This window comes from Doryrhamphus excisus, linkage group LG12 (genome assembly GCF_037039965.1).
Source record: "Doryrhamphus excisus strain RoL-2023G ecotype Guam linkage group LG12, RoL_Dexc_Guam_v1.1, whole genome shotgun sequence".
Classification (NCBI taxonomy): Eukaryota; Metazoa; Chordata; class Actinopteri; order Syngnathiformes; family Syngnathidae; genus Doryrhamphus; species Doryrhamphus excisus.
In genome coordinates this window covers 309,727-325,946 of record NC_136368.1, presented here as the reverse complement: position 1 = coordinate 325,946, position 16,220 = coordinate 309,727, and the positions used below count along the sequence as shown (strand labels likewise).

The 16,220-nt window shown below is 49.0% G+C and overlaps 2 protein-coding genes across 4 annotated transcripts; both read left to right on the top strand.

Annotated features, from left to right (window-relative positions):
* Positions 1 to 379: 379 nt before the first annotated feature.
* On the top strand, positions 380 to 9,123 carry hao2 (hydroxyacid oxidase 2 (long chain)). Of its 2 annotated transcripts, XM_058082201.2 has the most exons (9): positions 380 to 470; positions 2,797 to 2,847; positions 4,729 to 4,881; positions 5,276 to 5,427; positions 6,004 to 6,287; positions 7,898 to 8,116; positions 8,196 to 8,354; positions 8,569 to 8,638; positions 8,730 to 9,122. In XM_058082201.2, the coding sequence occupies exons 2-9, from the start codon at positions 2,831 to 2,833 to the stop codon at positions 8,783 to 8,785; spliced, it is 1,110 nt and encodes a 369-aa protein (XP_057938184.1). In that variant the 5' UTR covers positions 380 to 470; positions 2,797 to 2,830; the 3' UTR covers positions 8,786 to 9,122. The 2 variants fall into 2 exon arrangements, with proteins under 2 accessions (XP_057938184.1, XP_078651436.1); XM_078795310.1 differs by lacking the exons at positions 380 to 470; positions 2,797 to 2,847 and adding an exon at positions 3,660 to 3,717 and having other exon boundaries at positions 8,730 to 9,123.
* A 977-nt stretch (positions 9,124 to 10,100) lies between these two features.
* On the top strand, positions 10,101 to 16,185 carry LOC131136271 (kelch-like protein 9). Of its 2 annotated transcripts, XM_058082944.2 has the most exons (11): positions 10,101 to 10,258; positions 10,587 to 10,637; positions 10,902 to 11,041; positions 11,473 to 11,699; positions 11,767 to 11,899; positions 11,989 to 12,185; positions 12,263 to 12,338; positions 12,418 to 12,975; positions 13,036 to 13,215; positions 13,297 to 13,410; positions 15,381 to 16,185. In XM_058082944.2, exons 2-11 carry the CDS (start codon positions 10,633 to 10,635, stop codon positions 15,872 to 15,874), a joined length of 2,124 nt encoding a protein of 707 aa, XP_057938927.2. In that variant the 5' UTR covers positions 10,101 to 10,258; positions 10,587 to 10,632; the 3' UTR covers positions 15,875 to 16,185. The 2 variants fall into 2 exon arrangements, with proteins under 2 accessions (XP_057938927.2, XP_078651213.1); XM_078795087.1 differs by having other exon boundaries at positions 10,587 to 11,041.
* The last annotated feature ends 35 nt before the right edge of the window (positions 16,186 to 16,220 follow it).

The following is a 16,220-nucleotide window of genomic DNA, read 5'->3' as shown; positions in this document are numbered from 1 at the left end:
CTTGCTTAGCCGCTGTAGGTTCTCATATTATTACTACTTTTAAAAGAATGTTTTTTTCTTTAATATTCAACTCCACGCAACTAAAATGACAATTTTCCCCTCATAAATATTATACGATATATATATATATATATCATATGCGATACATATAATATGATAATAATATCATATATCAGTTTTCCATTTTTGCTGTGTTTTTTTTCCTTGTAAAAAGGTATTTTTAGAATGTGCCCCAAAGGGCCCCCGGGCCGCACTTTGGACACCCCCAGTGTCATGAAAGTTCCCAAACCTTTCATGGTGCCCTGCCGCAGGGCTGGGGGCGGAGCTTCCCACTGTGATGGAGCGAGGCCGGCAGGGGCTGGGGGGCGGAGGGGGTGGAGGGGGGGTTGTGGGCCAAAGGCGGTCCGCCCTCTGACACGACCTCGTCACACGAGAGCGGAAGCGTGACGCCGACAGGACTGCACGTCAAGGTAAGCTGGCCGTGGGTTCGGGTTCCAGGTTCACCTTGGAGGAAAAGTACGGAACACGCGGCTGGAATGCGGGAAGACGGAGGAAGCTGCTGGAATTGAACCACGGCTCTTTGTGGGATTCCTACTTTGGCTACACAATGACCTCGCAGGCAGCAGGTCTTCTGGAAATTCACCTGGACAATGTGCTGGCGCTCAGCGGCCATTCAGCGCTTGATTGACAGCTTTCACTGCCCTCGCGCCTCCATTCATCGCTCACACACAAACACACACACACACACACAAACACACACACAAACAAACACACACACACACACACACACACAAACACAACAAGCGTGAAGACGTAATGATGTGCTATTGGGACTTGAACATACCACATGTGTTCATTCCACTCATTAGCAATAAGTCAGGTCAAAGTAGGGTACAACTCCATTAGCATCATTAGCATCATTAGCATCATTAGCATCATTAGCATCCATGTCGTGTTGGGAATTCCCAGAATCAACTAAGAAGTCATCAATTGGCATCAATAAAGTTATGAATATTTCACTTTTGGGAATGGATGCCTTGTAAAGTCAGAAATGGAAGAGAAAAAAGTCAATTGTCCGAGAGCTACATTTACGGGAGTCGTACATCCGAACATTTCCAGCAATAAAGCGGTCAATTGATGAGAAAAACTGGTCAATTCCTCAGCATAAAGTCGTCCTCTCACACAAAAACGTCTTTTCTCTTCTAAACGTACGACTTCTAATGTCGTAAACTTACGAGAACAAAGTTGGGATTTTACAACAATTCAGTTGGAACGGTCGTACGTTGACCTAAATTCACGGAAAACGTGGTGAATTTACCAAAATAACGTTGGAAATTTACAAGAACAAAATTCATAAACTACAAAAACGACAACAAAAAGTCCAAAATTCAAGGAAAAAAGTGGTACGTTCCGGAGAAAATATAAGGTCATACATTTATGGGAATAAAGACCTCAATTTCCAGGAAAAAAGTGGTCATTTTCCAAGCGTAAATTGGTACATTCCGGAGAAAAGCCAGTGTTGAGTGTATGAGAGTAAAGTGTTAGCATGAGGGAAGACCTGACCCCGCCCCCCCACATGCCCAAGGCCAAAGGTCACATTAGCCCCCCCTTTCATTGCTGTCTCAGGCAATGCCTGATTGATTTCTTCTTTCTTATTTCTCATACATGAGAAATGATTGTCATAAACCTACGTCTTTATCCTTGGCAATTTGACTTCCTTCTCATACATTTACGCTGCTTTTTCCTCCTGAAGGTAAGACGCTTCTTCTCAGGTAAAATGACAACTTTGTTCTCATAAACGGATGACTTTTTCTCATCAATTTCAGACTTTATTCTCATAAACTTACATCTTTATTCTTGTCCATTTATCACTTCATTCTCATAAACTCACTACATTTTTTCTCCTTTCTCATAAATGGATGACTTTTATTCTCGCCAATTTCCGACCTTATTCTTGTCCATTTACAACTTTGTTCTCCTAAGTTTATGACTTTTTCCTTTTTTGCGACTTTTTTTCCCTCATAAATTTACGTTTCTTTTCTGCAATTTCCAACTTTCTTCTTGTGAAATGTACGAGCTTTTGTCGTAAACCCCATGGTGTCCCACCCTCATGGTGTCCCACCCTCATGGTGTCCCACCCTCATGGTGTCCCACCCTCCTGGTTGATGGTGGTCCATAGCATCAATAGTCAACAAAGAACTTTAGCGCTGTTAAATGTTTCATCTTTCAAAACAGTACCTTTTGGTTTTTATTTAACTTTACAAAACAGATTTGGGTTGGTTTTTTTACTTTTAGCAGTACTAAATGTTTTTCTAATTTTATTTTATATAATGAAAGTTATCCTTTTTAAGTTAAGTTGTATTTACTTTACTTTTTACATTTAGCACAAGTAGTTTTTATATTTATTTTTGCTTGAGTAATATTTACACTTTTTTTTGTTTTTTTTTTTAGTATTTTTTTTTTTTACTTTAACTGTAGTATTTTTTAAATCCAGCAGTACTTAAAGTTGTGTGTTTTTTTTACTTCTACTACTTTGATGTATTTGAACGTTTCGTAGTACTAAACGTGTGGATTGCATGTTTGTGTTGTTTGGTGGATTCTACTAAAAGGCTGTAGGTATATGTATGTATATGTATATAGGGATATATGTATCATATGTATATGTATATGCTGGAGATATATATAGGAAGTTGTAAGAAGAATGTAAGGCAAGCTTAATGTTGCAGCGCAGCGCCCTCCGGTGGCCTCGAGTGGAACTGCCGATGGTTCCCACTGACGGCGTGTTTTTGTCCCCAGGTTATGACTCTGTGGGGAGCCCTGAAGGTCTGAGATGAGCATTTGTAACCGGTGAGTAGATGATCCACTTTAGCAACTTTGTTGCTGCATTTTAGTCAACTTGGAAAAATGACATCATTTTACTGACATACGGTTGATATTAGTATCCGGGGAAAAGCCACGCCCGAGGGGGGAATCGAACTGGGGGTCTCCTAGCTGTGAGGCCCAAGGAGCGTTTATATTTATATTCATATCAATCTAAATATAAAATATAAAAACAGACTTCTGTCCTTTGAAGACAATAAAGTCCAAATATGAGAAAGAAAAAGATGAGGGGAATCGTGCTTTAGTCGCATGCAGGTGAAATATGAAATATAATATCAGAAATAACATCAACTTGTCATTACAGGAACCTAACATTTACAAAATAGTTCTTTCATGACGGGAATAGAAAGGATAGAAAAGAAAATGAGTTTAAAAATATCAGGAATAAAATTGTGGTATTCTAACAGAAACAGAAGCGGGCAGGAATGTTTGGGGAATAAAGTCCAAATCCGAGAGTACAAGGTGAAGGTCTGCCAACCTCTGGCACTTCCTGTCCACTTGGCCAAGGATCAGTCAGCTGATCATCATGTGACGCGCACTGGGCGTGGCCTCGCCATCAGCACATTTCCAACCGCTATGTCAACACAACAACCCCTCCCACCGCCCCCTCCACCCCTCCCACCCCTGGGGGTCGCCCGCGGGTCACAGCGTCAGTGGCGTTCATGCCACTTCTGCCTGTGTTTCATGTTTGAGTACACACACACACACACACACACACACACACACACACACACACACACAGCGTGAGCGATGAGCGGGTTTAAAGAGACACTCAGTAACAGCGGCGCCAGGCTTCCCACCTGCAGGGCCGCCATCTTACGTCAGGTATCATCAGCGGTAAGTCTTCACGTTCCTAGCGAGGTTCCGCGGTCGAGAAACAAGGAATGCTATTGCTAGGTGACAATATGCTAGCTCATAACCAGCTAATATCTCGCTAGCATCCATAATATATTCCTGATTGGTAGGAATATTTGTCATAAGTAGCAATAAAAGCACAACGTTCCCAGGAAGATTAGCAAAGAATCCAATCCCAGGAGAAAAGAAGTGCATCCGTGTACGGATATGGAACGCCATCTTTTGGGTCATCTTGGCGGATCCAACTCCGACGGCTTTGGCACAACCAAGCGGCAGGAGGAAGGGGCGTGTCCCCAAGGATGGCAGTACAGGGCCGCCTGGGATTTGGTGCCCAATTCCCTCCAAAACCGGAACCGTACCGGATTTTTCTCTTCATTTAGAGATACTTCAAATGTTCCCAGTGTTCCCAGTGTTCCCATTCCTGCCTCGTATCTGTAAACTAGTTGCAGTACTGCTTCCCCATTAGCATAGCATCACTGTTGTTTGCTAAAGGTGTTCCGTGTTTGTTTGCTTCAGTTGAAAGCAACCCGTTTTCCATCTACACCACGGCACCACCACCCCATGTTGGACACCCTTCAATGTTGCAGATCAAACAAATATAAACGTTAGTCAGTACTACACAGCCGGACACATTTTACTACGAAGGGCGAAAACAATCCAAAGCAACATGGCCGCCGTGGAACCGTGTTCGCCCAGAGAGCGCTACGCCGTCTGCCACGTCTGCGGCGCCGGGAAAAAAAAAGGTAGAACCTGAACGGATTCTTTCCATTTTGCTGTACGGCCGCACGGCGGAGCTGGTGTGATCCCACAACAGGCATTTCCATCTTCCGGGATGCTTCCGGATCCAGCGTGAGCCCAAGGCTAACTGGCTAAGGAAGATGAGGAGCATGCCGTCAGCCAAGCCATGTCGGCACACCGGCATGGAAGCAGGAGTTCAGCACATTAGGATCCTGCATCCCCGTGATACGGTGTTGCTAATGTTTTGTCCCACAGAGAGGGGGGTCAGTGTGCCGAGATGGCCATGGTATGCCTGACAGACTTTGAGGAGTACGCCAAGGAGCATCTCTCCAAGGCCACCTGGGACTACTACGCCGCCGGAGCCGACGAATGCTGCACCAGGGATGACAACCTCCTGGCCTACAAGCGGTACGTTCGACCATTGCCGTTGGACCTGCGCTGGAATTGAACCTGTGGCTCCTATGTCCGTGACAGACTACCGACAAACACGGAAGGCGGATCTACCCGTGTAAATCTGCCCGTGTGGATCTACCCGTGTAGATCTACCCGTGTAGATCTGCCCGTGTGGATCTACCCGTGTATATCTACCCGTGTAGATCTGCCCGTGTAGATCTACCCGTGTATATCTACCCGTGTAGATCTGCCCATGTAGACCATGTAAACCTTAGGAAAGTTTCAGGAAAATATCAGTTCCCAACTAGAAAAGGGAGAAAAGCCTCCTTTTGTGAGAAGATCCATTCCAGGGTAACTTTCAGACAACTAGACCACAAACAACACAATCTTCTGTTGTCTCCACGCTCAGAATCCGCCTGAGACCTCGAATCCTGCGGGACGTGTCCGTGAGCGACACCAGGACCACGGTGCAGGGGACGGAGATCGGCTTCCCGGTGGGCATCGCACCCACAGCCTTCCACTGCCTGGCCTGGCATGAAGGCGAGATGGCCACGGCCAGAGGTGACTTCAACAACTATTTCCAGATCCTGGTTTTGCCCCGAGGTCAAAGGTCCCCAGCCAGACCCTCACACAAGGCCCAGGAAAACAGTTTTATCAGAAACCACACTGGATTGATGGGTGGATGGATGGATGGATGGATGGATGGATGGATGGATGGGTGGGTGGATGGATGGATGGATGGATGGATGGGTGGGTGGATGGATGGATGGATGAAGGGATGGATGAAGAGATGGGTGGGTGGGTGGATGGATGAAGAGATGGGTGGATGGGTGGATGGATGGATGAAGGGATGGATGGATGGATGGATGGTTGAAGGGATGGATGGATGGATGGTTGAAGGGATGGATGGATGGATGGATGAAGGGATGGATGGGTGGATGAAGGGATGGATGGGTGGATGGATGGATGGATGGATGGATGGAGGGATGGATGGATGAAGGGATGGATGGATGGATGAAGGGATGGATGGATGGATGAAGGGATGGATGGATGGATGGATGCTATAACCATAACATGAATAATGCTGTACTGTCAATGAAAGCCCCCAGCCAACATGTCCCCCCCCCCCCCCCCCAGCCACGGAGGCCTTGAACACGTGTTACATCACCAGCACCTACTCCACGTGCTCGGTGGAGGAGATCGTGGCGGCGGCGCCCAACGGCTACCGCTGGTTCCAGCTGTACGTGTACCGGGACAGGAAGCTGTCGGAGCAGATCGTGCACCGCGTGGAGGCGCTGGGCTTCAAGGCGCTGGTCCTCACGGTGGACGTGCCGTACACGGGAAAGCGCCGCAACGACATACGGAACCAGTTCAAGCTGCCGCCGCATCTCAAGGTCAAGAACTTCGATGGCGTCTTCCAGGTAAGAGGAATCACCGTGAAGATGACCCACTGATTCCGTAGGAAGATTCTGGAAGCGACCGCCTTTAGTCATGGACTTGACTTTTTTAGAACCACAAAGTCAGTCATCAACACTGAAAACGTTTTAAGGTTTGGACTCGGGCTCTAGTCTTCCTGAAGGTCTTTAGAAGGTCCGCCAGTCTTGGTCCAAAAGCAGCAGGGGTGGATCCAAATGTAAATATGTACGTATGAGCGCTAGCCATCCAGCTAGATGGATGGTGGATCTAAATGAAGACTAGTGTAACTGTAAATATGTACGTATGGAGAGCGCTAGCCATCCAGCTAGATGGATGGTGGATCTAAATGAAGACTAGTGTAACTGTAAATATGTACGTATGAGCGCTAGCCATCCAGCTAGATGGATGGTGGATCTAAATGAAGACTAGTGTAACTGTAAATATGTACGTATGAGCGCTAGCCATCCAGCTAGATGGATGGTGGATCTAAATGAAGACTAGTGTAACTGTAAATATGTACGTATGGAGAGCGCTAGCCATCCAGCTAGATGGATGGTGGATCTAAATGAAGACTAGTGTAACTGTAAATATGTACGTATGGAGAGCGCTAGCCATCCAGCTAGATGGATGGTGGATCTAAATGAAGACTAGTGTAACTGTAAATATGTACGTATGGAGAGCGCTAGCCATCCAGCTAGACAGATGGTGATTAGTACTGGTACTAGTTCTGTGTCATGGCACCCATGTTGAACCAGCTCCGCGTTCCGGCTAGGACAAACCAGATTCCCAGCTTTTAGCTCAATGGCTAGTGCACTATACTCTGACTCTGCACGTTCCGGTTGCCGATAAGGATAACAAAACACGCTAAAGATGGCGTACGGGAACCGAGGTTCCACCGTGCAGCACAGGGGTGTCCAAAGTGCAGCCCGGGGGCCATTTGGGGCCTGCAGCCCTTTTTGGATTGGCTTGTGGGCCATTGAAAAATCAAATCTATTTATAGAACATTTGAAAGACACTTGTAGCGACCAGTTGTACCAGTTGTACCAGTTGTACCAGTTGTACCAGTTCTACCAGTTCTACCAGTTCTACCAGTTCTACCAGTTCTACCAGTTCTACCAGTTCTACCAGTTGTACCAGTTGTACCAGTTGTACCAGTTGTACCAGTTGTACCAGTTGTACCAGTTGTACCAGTTGTACCAGTTGTACCAGTTGTACCAGTTGTACCAGTTGTACCAGTTGTACCAGTTGTACCAGTTCTACCAGTTCTACCAGTTCTACCAGTTCTACCAGTTCTACCAGTTCTACCAGTTCTACCAGTTCTACCAGTTCTACCAGTTCTACCAGTTGTACCAGTTGTACCAGTTGTACCAGTTGTACCAGTTGTACCAGTTGTACCAGTTGTACCAGTTCTACCAGTTGTACCAGTTCTACCAGTTCTACCAGTTCTACCAGTTGTACCAGTTGTACCAGTTGTACCAGTTGTACCAGTTGTACGTACGCTCCAGCGGGACCTGGGTCAGCAAACCAGTTTCATACCCGTGGCCATGGAGCGTTCCATTTGAACGATCATTCCATTTTCCCCACGAATGAGCATAACGCTAACGTTTGGGATCAGGAGGCGGCGGGCCCGGAGGAGTACGGCATCCCGGCCAACACGTTGGACCCGTCTATCAGCTGGAAGGACGTCTATTGGCTGCAGTCCATCACCAGGCTGCCAATCATCATCAAGGGCATCCTGACCAAGGAGGACGCCGAGCTGGCCGTGGAGCATGGCGTGCAGGGCATCATCGTGTCCAACCACGGGGGTCGGCAGCTGGACGGCGGCCCGGCCTCGGTACTTATGATTGCTTGGGGGGGGTCCTGTCGCAGCCCGGTGCAAGGTCAGTTACATCTGTGAAAACACGCCCCTGCAGATCGACGCGCTGTCAGAGATCGTGGACACGGTGCAGGGGCGGATCGAGGTCTACCTGGACGGGGGCATCAGGACGGGGAGCGACGTGCTCAAAGCCCTGGCCTTGGGGGCCAAGTGTGTGTTCATCGGCCGCCCGGCAGTGTGGGGTCTTGCATACAAGGTACAAAGTTTTCTGATGTCGCGGGTTCAACCCCAAAGAGGTGTGGCCTATCATTATTATTATTATTATTATTATGATTACCTTCAGTAGTCACCAGATTGTGCGTATGATAAGAATCGATGTGAACACGTGAATGTTGAAGATGCCAAAAGTGTTGGGACAGCAGCCAAAGTCAATGGATGAGAAAAAGACCTACTTCCTGTCTTGGCTTCAGGGGGAGGACGGCGTGAGGGAGGTGCTGCAAATTCTCAACGACGAGTTCCGCCTCTCCATGGCTTTGTCAGGTCAGTGGAGGGGGGGGGGGGGGGGGCCGCATGGCCGTGTCGTCCGTGTCCACTCGGATGTGGGATTCTCACTTTGCCTTCCGTCCTCCAGGTTGCCGGAACGTGGCGGAAATCAACAGGAACCTCATCCAGTTCTCCAAGCTCTGACAGAGGGCGGCACGGGTGGATCCACCACGGATGGATCCACCACGGATGGATCCACCACGGATGGATCCACCACGGATGGATCCACCACGGATGGATCCACCACGGATGGATCCACCACGGATGGATCCACCGTGGAGCCCAAGACCACAAGACGGAAAGATTACTGATGACGTCCAGACAACACAAACACACAACAAGACAAAAGTTGACTTCCATATTTGCCTGTATGCTCCATGAGGAGGGATACTGTAATACTGTAATACTGTAATACTAGGAAATACCCTTTCGGATGCAATGGCTGTGTTTAAATACATGCAAAAAAACTATGGTTACTCTGCTTGGAATTTTTGAGTACGCATAATCCACCCAAACACATACAACGGCAAAATGCTGCAATCAAATGATGAGGACGTGCTAAATGAAAAGCTTCATTATATATACTAGTACAATAGTATAGTCTATATAGTATATATAGTACAATATAGTCTATATATATTATATATGGTAGAATATAGTCTATAGATATTATATATGGTAGAATATAGTCTATAGATATAGTACAATATAGTCTATATAGTACAATATAGTACAATATAGTCTATATAGTACAATATAGTCTATCTAGTACATATAGTCTATCTAGTACATATAGTACAATATAGTCTATATACTAGTATATATAGTACAATATAGTCTATATAGTATATACGTATAGTACAATATAGTCTATATAGTATATATAGTAGAATATAGTCTATAGATATATAGTAGAATATAGTCTATATAGTATATATGGTAGAATATAGTCTATAAGTACAAGTGATACATACATAGAATTCTGGTCCCTCTGTGGCAATCATGACACAAACCATTGAGACATTACCTTACCTTACCTTACCTTACCTTACCTTATCTTACCTTACCTTAACACTGTATGAAGTCAGCCATGGTATGTCAGACAAGATAAAGTGGGAATAAAGTATAAATAAAATAAATACTATAGAAAATGAATGAATGAATGAATATTTCAACTTTATGCTTTTAAAATGATGAAATGTCTTCATAATATTCCATGACTTTGTCTTAATATTTTGACTTAATTCTTGGAAAAAAGTTTTTGCATTTTTGCTGTTTTTTGGGCTATTTTTTTGTTAGTCTACTTATGAAATGATATTTAACATGTTCTGGGGGCCGCACACTGGACCCCCCCGCCCCCCCCCCCCCCCCGACACAGCCACACTTTCACAGACACACCCCAAAGTGCGTGCTATCGCTCGGTTAGCAACGTGACGACGGCCACAAAGAGAAGTAAGACAGGAAGTGAAGCTCGCTGCAAGGCTGGCGCTCGCTCAGAGGAACACCAGCCAGCTGGCCAAGCCGCACAGGCGACATTTTGTCCTCGGGCCGCGGGTTGGACAGCCTCAGGCTGGAGGGAAGCGTCGGGTCCGGACTGCTGAGGAGGATTTCGGCCAGGTAATCGGGCGACACGTGGCTAGTAGGCCCAGAGGGAAAGTGGTGGCGCTTCCTGGTTGTGGCTGTGGGAAACAGGAAGATGGAGGTTGGCTTCTCAAGCTTTGGCAGCAAACGGCAACGCAAACCCAGCAAAGGCTGCAGGTCGGAGGGCATATTGCATACGCCATACAGATGTACGCCATACAGATGTACGGCATACAAAGATGGCGGTAGCCACAGTAAAAGTAGTGGTGGTTTCTCGGAGTTCTAACACACAAAAGCATTTGATGTTTGATTCTATTATTTATACGCCTGCATTTCCTGTTTGCTTTTCTTTGCATCCGTGCAGGACGTCTCACCAGCGTGGTCCCAGTCCTCGCCCCAACGACAACCACATGGGGTAAGGCCGCCACCGCCTGGACTTTCCATAACATCTCCATCTCCAGCTCATCTTTTCTCCCGGGAATGTGGCCTGGTGGTTTTTGTACGAGACAGGAAAACTGCTGATGTTCCGCGTCCGCATTGTGCTTTCACACGTTTCCGTATTCTTAGCCGAGTCCCTGTTTAAAGTTCCGTGTCCCGCTCAAAGGGGACGCTTTAAAGGACGGACAACAAAAACAGCAGGTGGCCCTTTTTCAGTGACGTCTCTTACGTTGTCCTGCAGGGTCGGAGATGACGGCGGGCCAGGAAGGCTAAGTCGCAGGTTTTCCCGCTTTAGCGGCAGACACCATTCCAGGGACGCTGCCAGAGCTCCGCCTCAGCCCGAGAGACCTCCGGCGCCACCGGAGCATCCGGCTCCACGAGGTGCGTTGAGAAGATCCTTGAAGGACGTCTGGGTTAACATGAAGTCTTCATCATGATAATCAAGTGATGACACATTATTCCTTTATGGAACCATACATGGAACCATACATGGAACCATACATGGAACCATATCCTATAGGGAAGAGCGAGTACACCCTGCCCGTAGTATGGAATCATATTTGATGTACGGCTCATGTCGGCCACAGACGCTCTTGTGCTGCGGTGTACCTAATGTTGTGGCCAGTGAGTACAGGTTCTGCACCGCTGAGCTTCTGCTTGGCTGCATCCGCCCCAGGAGAGCCCAGAGGGGAAGGGTGGATCCGTGATGGGCATTCCCAAGAAGCAGGAATACCAATGATGCCAATGTAGTTTCATACCGGCATCCGGAAAAACTGCCTTATCCGTAACGGATACTCCTTTGGTTCTGCAAGACGACAGGGTTCCTGTGCCAGACGCGGCTCCAGTACCAGCACCAGCTCCACCCCAGATCCCACCCCAGGTCCCACCGCCGGCTCCGCTGGCTCCGCTGGCTCCGCCCTCCCCCCCGGCCGCGAACGTGCCTCCCAAACGCCCGGACAAAGCCTCCAAACCCAAACTGCCCCCCCGGCCTCAGTGCAAGGTGTTCAGTAGTTGTGATCACGGTTCTTCCGTGTTACAGGTACGAAGGTTGGAACAACCGACACAATCGGAGAAGATTCCAAAGTTCCTGTTTTTGCTCTCTCCAGGGTTTGGATGCGTTCCGGGAAAATGACATCCTCTGTGATGTTGTGTTGGTGGCGGGAGACAGTCAGGAAAGGTTCCCGGTGCACCGAGTCATCATGGCGTCATCCAGCGACTACTTCAAGGCCATGTTCACAGGTGAGTGATCATGAAGATCCAAGAATCAGCCTTGGCTGGTTCCTCTGTGCTCCTCATGGCTTCCTACTCTGGTCCACTGTTGTGTTCAGGAGGCATGCGGGAGCAGGAAATGAGAGAGATCAAGCTGCATGGAGTCACCAAGTCGGGCTTGAAGAACATTCTGGACTTCATCTACACGTCCAAAGTCAACCTTGACATGAGCAACCTCCAGGACACTCTGGAAGCTGCAAACTTCCTGCAGGTCCTGCCCGTTCTCACCTTCTGTAACCAGCTTCTGAGCAGCCAGGTGAGCTTCTGCTGCTGTGTGGCGTTCCCGGGAAACTTGTGGGATCCTAACTGGAGCTTCCATCACCTCTGCTGCAGATCGCTGTTGACAATTGCGTGGAGGTGGAGAGGATGGCCTCTGACTTACTTCTGGAGGATGTGCAGAAGAACATTGGTGAGGAACGAGAAGCAGGGCCGATGTGTAGCTACTATGCTAACTTCCTTAGCTTAGCTGCTAACTGTCTTTCCTGTAGCCGAGTTTGTGAGCCGCAACCTGTCCGCCATGGTGAGGAGCGGTCGCTACCTGGACCTCTCAGAGAAAACCATCGCCGGCGCTCTCGCCAGCGACTCCCTGAAGGGCTTCTCCGAAATGGAGCTCTACCACATCGCCAAAGCGTGGCTGGGTCACGACCCCGCCAAGCGCAACTCGTCCGTCTTCGCGCTGATGCGTCACGTTCGCTTCGCGCTGATGAGCCCCTGCGAGCTGATCCACATCTCCCAGGAGGAGGAGGACCGACACGACTCCCTGATGCGTTCACAGACCTCCTGCGTGAACCTCCTGCTGGAGGCCAGCAACTACCAGATGATGCCCTTCATGCAGCCGGCCCTGCAAAGCGAGCGCACCCGGATTCGCTCGGACGCCACGCACATCGTGGCGCTGGGCGGCGTGATGCGTCAGCAGCTGGTGGTGAGCCGCCAGCTCAGGATGTACGACGACGAGAGCGGCCGCTGGAGAGCCCTGAAGCCCATGGAGGTGCCTTGCTACCAGCACGGCGTGGCGCTCCTGGGCGGCTTCCTTTTCATCGTTGGAGGTCAGAGCGCCGCCGCGGCCGAAATTTGCCGGCTTTGCTGAGCATTTCCTGGCTTCGCAGGTCAGAGCACGTACGACACCAAGGGCAAGACGGCCATCGACGCCGCCTACCGCTACGACCCGCGCTTCGACGTCTGGCTGCAGATCGCGTCGCTCAACGAGAAGAGGACCTTCTTCCACCTCAGCGCTCTGAAGGGAAGACTCTACGCCGTCGGCGGCAGAAATGCCACGGGAGAAATTGGTGAGTTAAATCAGGATTTAAACCATCAACCGTACCCCCCCCCCCCATTCACCCCAACTTGTCGTGTTTGATCTCCACCAGCGACGGTGGAGTGCTACAACGTGAAGATGAACCAGTGGACGTTTGTGAGGAGCATGACGGAGTCTCACTACGGACACGCTGGGACCGTCCACGGGGACCTGATGTACATCTCAGGTAACGTGGCGTCCCATTGGACACCCCCAGTATACTTAGTGGTTCCAATGGAGTACCGTAGGAGTGCTAGCATGAACCACACGGGTGGGCTCCCACGTGAACCCGACTTTAAAGGTTCCGCCTTGACGCGTCCCACCACTTCCTGTCGCACGGCGCTCTCTCACGGGACGCAAGTAGAGCACGCACCTCGCACAGGAAGCAGGTTTCTTGTCAGACACCAAAGTTCCATCTGTCACTGGAAAGAACAGCAAACTGCAGCTGCTGCTCGTGTACTTCCTGTTTAGATCAAGTATTACGCAATATGGAGTACACACACAAGTACTACCCTCACATTTCCTTCACCAAGCCTTTTTATGACGGTAGAACTTGTTAAGAGACAGTACTACACAAAGTAAACTGGGATATATTTTCAAGTATACACACTACTACTACTACTACTACTACTACTACTACTGCGCAACAAAAATGAGAGATAATTATGTCTTACCTACATGAATTATACGGCAAGTCAGTCAGATGGTGGGTATAGTAGGTTGGGTCATGGCTTGGGGATGCATGAGTGCTGCCGGCACTCGAGGAGCTGTGGCTCATGAAAGTAAAACAACGTCCAACCCATGTGAGTAGCGAGATAATTGTGTCTTGTTTACAGTCAAGTATAGTAGGTTGGGTCATGGCTTGGGGATGCATGAGTGCTGCCGGCACTCGAGGAGCTGTGGCTCATGAAAGTAAAACAACGTCCAACCCATGTGAGTAGAGAGATAATTGTGTCTTGTTTACAGTCAAGTATAGTAGGTTGGGTCATGGCTTGGGGATGCATGAGTGCTGCCGGCACTCGAGGAGCTGTGGCTCATGAAAGGACAACAACGTCCAACCCATGTGAGTAGAGAGATAATTGTGTCTTGTTTACAGTCAAGTATAGTAGGTTGGGTCATGGCTTGGGGATGCATGAGTGCTGCCGGCACTCGAGGAGCTGTGGCTCATGAAAGTAAAACAACGTCCAACCCATGTGAGTAGAGAGATAATTGTGTCTTGTTTACAGTCAAGTATAGTAGGTTGGGTCATGGCTTGGGGATGCATGAGTGCTGCCGGCACTCGAGGAGCTGTGGCTCATGAAAGGACAACAACGTCCAACCCATGTGAGTAGAGAGATAATTGTGTCTTGTTTACAGTCAAGTATAGTAGGTTGGGTCATGGCTTGGGGATGCATGAGTGCTGCCGGCACTCGAGGAGCTGTGGCTCATGAAAGGACAACAACGTCCAACCCATGTGAGTAGAGAGATAATTGTGTCTTGTTTACAGTCAAGTATAGTAGGTTGGGTCATGGCTTGGGGATGCATGAGTGCTGCCGGCACTCGAGGAGCTGTGGCTCATGAAAGTAAAACAACGTCCAACCCATGTGAGTAGAGAGATAATTGTGTCTTGTTTACAGTCAAGTATAGTAGGTTGGGTCATGGCTTGGGGATGCATGAGTGCTGCCGGCACTCGAGGAGCTGTGGCTCATGAAAGGACAACAACGTCCAACCCATGTGAGTAGAGAGATAATTGTGTCTTGTTTACAGTCAAGTATAGTAGGTTGGGTCATGGCTTGGGGATGCATGAGTGCTGCCGGCACTCGAGGAGCTGTGGCTCATGAAAGGACAACAACGTCCAACCCATGTGAGTAGAGAGATAATTGTGTCTTGTTTACAGTCAAGTATAGTAGGTTGGGTCATGGCTTGGGGATGCATGAGTGCTGCCGGCACTCGAGGAGCTGTGGCTCATGAAAGTAAAACAACGTCCAACCCATGTGAGTAGAGAGATAATTGTGTCTTGTTTACAGTCAAGTATAGTAGGTTGGGTCATGGCTTGGGGATGCATGAGTGCTGCCGGCACTCGAGGAGCTGTGGCTCATGAAAGGACAACAACGTCCAACCCATGTGAGTAGCGAGATAATAGCAGGATAACGATGTGTTGTTCCCTCCGTCCCGAAGGCGGCATCACCCATGACACCTTCCAGAAAGAGCTGTGGTGCTACGACCCGGCGTCGGACGCGTGGAGCCAGAAAGCGGACATGTTGGATCTGCGCGGCCTCCACTGCATGTGCACGGTGGCGGACCGACTCTTCGTCATGGGCGGCAACCACTTCCGAGGCAGCAGCGACTACGACGACGTGCTGAGCTGCGAGTACTACAGCCCCGCCGCCGACCAGTGGACCGTGGTGGCGCCCATGCCGCGGGGCCAGAGCGACGTGGGCGTGACCGTCTTCCAGGGCTGCGTCTACGTGGTTGGGGGGTACTCGTGGAACAGCAGGTGCATGGTGGACATCGTGCAGCGCTACGACCCAGAGGGCGACGTTTGGGACCTCGTCTTCAACGTCCTGGAGCCCCTGGGGGGCATCCGCGCCTGCACCATGACTGTTCATCTACCAGAGGGCTCGGTGGACGACGCTCAGACGCAAGAAGGACTGTTCCCGACCAAGAACTGACGGCCGGCAGGAGCACGCCAGCAAGCCGTGTGGACCCTGAACTGGGTCCAAACTAAAAACCAAATCAGCTCCTGACCTGTGCTTCAGTCAGTGGATGCCAAGAAATGTTACGTCTTTTTCTTGACTAAATGAAGCATTTTCAGGTACTGGTCATCAAGTGTTAGTCGTGTTACTGACACACAAGCACCAGACTTGATGGCCAGAACAGCAGGTTTTTATTGCAGGTTTGGATGATCTCACAACAGGCACAAAAATATGCTAATCCTAATAAAAATCCCCCATAAAAAAACAGGCTACCGTCATTGAAACTCATCTCTGAACCCCCAACGTCCTGTCCTGTCCCACC

Excerpts from the sequence above, each read along its gene's own strand:
- hao2 (XM_058082201.2), top strand. Across the intron at positions 6,288-7,897 it reads ACTTCGATGGCGTCTTCCAG|GAGGCGGCGGGCCCGGAGGA; the intron begins GTAAGAGGAATC and ends GTTTGGGATCAG. Across the intron at positions 8,639-8,729 it reads CCTCTCCATGGCTTTGTCAG|GTTGCCGGAACGTGGCGGAA; the intron begins GTCAGTGGAGGG and ends TCCGTCCTCCAG.
- LOC131136271 (XM_078795087.1), top strand. The coding sequence starts at position 10,744 with ATGTTCCGCGTCCGCATTGTGCTTTCACACGTTTCCGTATTCTTAGCC. Across the intron at positions 11,042-11,472 it reads GGAGCATCCGGCTCCACGAG|ACGACAGGGTTCCTGTGCCA; the intron begins GTGCGTTGAGAA and ends TGGTTCTGCAAG. Across the intron at positions 12,976-13,035 it reads CTTCCTTTTCATCGTTGGAG|GTCAGAGCACGTACGACACC; the intron begins GTCAGAGCGCCG and ends CTGGCTTCGCAG.